Here is a 2,583-nt window from a genome sequence, read left to right as displayed (position 1 = left end):
CCCTCCATTAATCTTCTAGTAAAGAGCTAAGTAATGTTCTTCAAATAGGTTAATTATTTTTGGCTGTGAAAAATACAATATCCTATTTACATTTCTGATTGATTTTCAAGTTCTTTGGCTCAGTGCTTTGGGGTCCCTGGTTCGATCCCAGCTCGCGCCGTGTGGACTTTGTGGTGGACAAACACCGTGCTCGTGGGTTTTCTCGGGGTTCTCCCGTTTCCTCCCACTTTCTTCATTCCACCATTTCATTCATCTCGCATCATCACCGCCTCCTTTAGCCTAACCGGCATAACCGTGGGACGTAAATCTTAAAGATTTCATTTAATTTTTTTTCAAGTTCTTCCAAGTAATATGGGAAGATATGATATACCTTTAGAACCTTCTTTATGTTTGACCCTTATGTTCTTGGCATACTTACAGGTATGATTCCTTAAAAAGATGCTTCTCTAATATACTATTCTACATACTCGTAAATATTTACCATGACATGTGAATCTTAGACGTCAAGCTTATGTGATTGATATGTCATTCGGTGGACTGACAATGTCAACAATATAAACATTCTACCAATAAAGGTTCGGGAATGACAAGAACTAAACTTATATAAGATATAGGCAGAAGATTTTTTTCTGACTACGCAACAGTATATTCCACATTTATTCAATGGGTAGGTCAACTATGACGTACTTCCGGGATCATTTATTTCCTTCCAGATAAATATGCTACACAGGGAACTTACAAGGTTGTGTTTCACAATCACCTATAAGCTTTATAGTGAAAGAGAGAATTGTAATTTTCATTAGACTTCCAAACTACACTATGCATCAAGTGTCAGAAGTCTTAAGAACGGATATGTTTGTCTGTCTATTCGCCCATTCATCTTCTGTCGACAGGTCAGAGCGAAAACTGTAAGAGATATTAAAGAATATTTATTTCTCTATCTATCTATCTATCTATCTATCTATATATATATATATATATATATATATATATATATATATATATATATATATATATATATATATATACATACACACACACACACACACATATATATATATATATATATAGATAGATAGATAGATAGATAGATATAGATAGATAGATAGATAGATATAGGTATAGATTTAGATATAGATATTGGAACCGATTCAGACAGGCGCGTACCCAGATATGTTTAGTGGGAGGGGTCCAATACGTCTGTATAATATTGAATCTGATTTATTCTGCACCTGAAAAGACTATAAGCAATTGTTTATTACTTACGAGGGGGGACCCAAAAAAACGGGAATTGTGCTGCAGTGGGGAGGGAGAGTGGGGGAACCCATTGTTGTACCAGTTGTCCGTTACGATCACGCCACCTGCGTCAGTGTGCGAAGTTGTGTCGCTGTGAGTGCACCGGTTCGCTCTTCAGAGTTTGTTTCGTAAAACAACTTTTTCCAGTTCGGCGAAAACGTGATGGCAGAATATCGAGAGCAACGGGCGGCTGTGAAATTTTGTTTCCTGTTGGGGAAATCGGCCGCGGAAACTACTGTAATACTGAAGACTGCTTATGGGGATGCTGCCCTAAGTAAAACCAGAGTATACGAGTGGTTTGCACGTTTTAAAAATGGAGAAATGTCAGTTGAAGACCAAACCCGTTCAGGACGCCCCTCAACGGCAAGAACTGACGAAAACGTCGAAAAAATCAATGCCCTCGTTCGTGAAGACCGTCGCCGAACCATTGATCAACTCTGTGAGATGTCTGAAATATCGTGGAGTTCAATTCAGAGGATTTTATCAGAAGATTTGCACATGAGAAGGGTTACAGCCAAATTTGTCCCTCGCCTTCTCACAGACGAGCAAAAGGAGCGTCGACTTGAGGCATGTCTTGAACCTCAAAATCAGCTCAAAGAGGACCCTGACTTTTTTGCCAAGGTGATTACTGGTGATGAATCGTGGTGCTATGCTACGACCCCGAATCAAAACAGCAATCAAGCCAGTGGAAGACAAGTGGCTCTCCTCGTCCCAAGAAAGCTCGCCAAGTGAAGTCACACATCAAGACAATGCTCATTTGTTTCTTCGATTGCAGAGGTGTTGTGCACGCGGAGTTCGTTCCCCCTGGTCAAACTGTTAACCAGGGGTTCTACTTGGAGGTTTTGAAAAGATTGAGGGAGAGTATCCGGAAGAAAAGGGCAGATCTTTGGCACACAGGCGAATGGTTTTTCCATCATGACAACGCTCCGGTCCACACCGCCCTCTCCGTAAAGCAGTTTTTGACCAAAAACGGTATGACACCGATTGCGCACCCCCCTACTCACCGGATCTAGCCCCCTGTGATTTTTTTTTCCCAGACTCAAACGTGACATGAAAGGAAAGCGTTTTGCCACTGTGGAGGAGGTAAAACAAAAATCGCTGGAGGTCATAAAGAAGTTCCCGATAAGTGATTTTCAAAACTGTTTTGAACAATGGAAGGATCGTTTGCAGAAATGCGTTGCGGTCCATGGACAATACTTTGAAGGTGATGAAAATTTGGTGTAAAAATATTAAGAAATAAAAAAGTTATGACGAATTTCCCGTCTTTTTTGGGTCCCCCCTCGTATA

General features: G+C 40.5%; 1 protein-coding gene across 1 annotated transcript; it reads left to right on the top strand.

Moving 5' to 3' along the window:
* Window positions 1-1,458: 1,458 nt before the first annotated feature.
* On the top strand, window positions 1,459-2,028 carry LOC145671528 (protein GVQW3-like). The gene has a single exon (XM_081740719.1). The coding sequence runs from the start codon at window positions 1,459-1,461 to the stop codon at window positions 2,026-2,028; it is 570 nt and encodes a 189-aa protein (XP_081596845.1).
* Window positions 2,029-2,583: the final 555 nt, after the last annotated feature.

The sequence above is a fragment of the Thermobia domestica genome, chromosome 15, assembly GCF_964235325.1.
Source record: "Thermobia domestica chromosome 15, izTheDome1.hap1.1, whole genome shotgun sequence".
Taxonomy (NCBI): domain Eukaryota; kingdom Metazoa; phylum Arthropoda; class Insecta; order Zygentoma; family Lepismatidae; genus Thermobia; species Thermobia domestica.
This window is presented reverse-complemented; position numbering and strand designations above follow the sequence as displayed.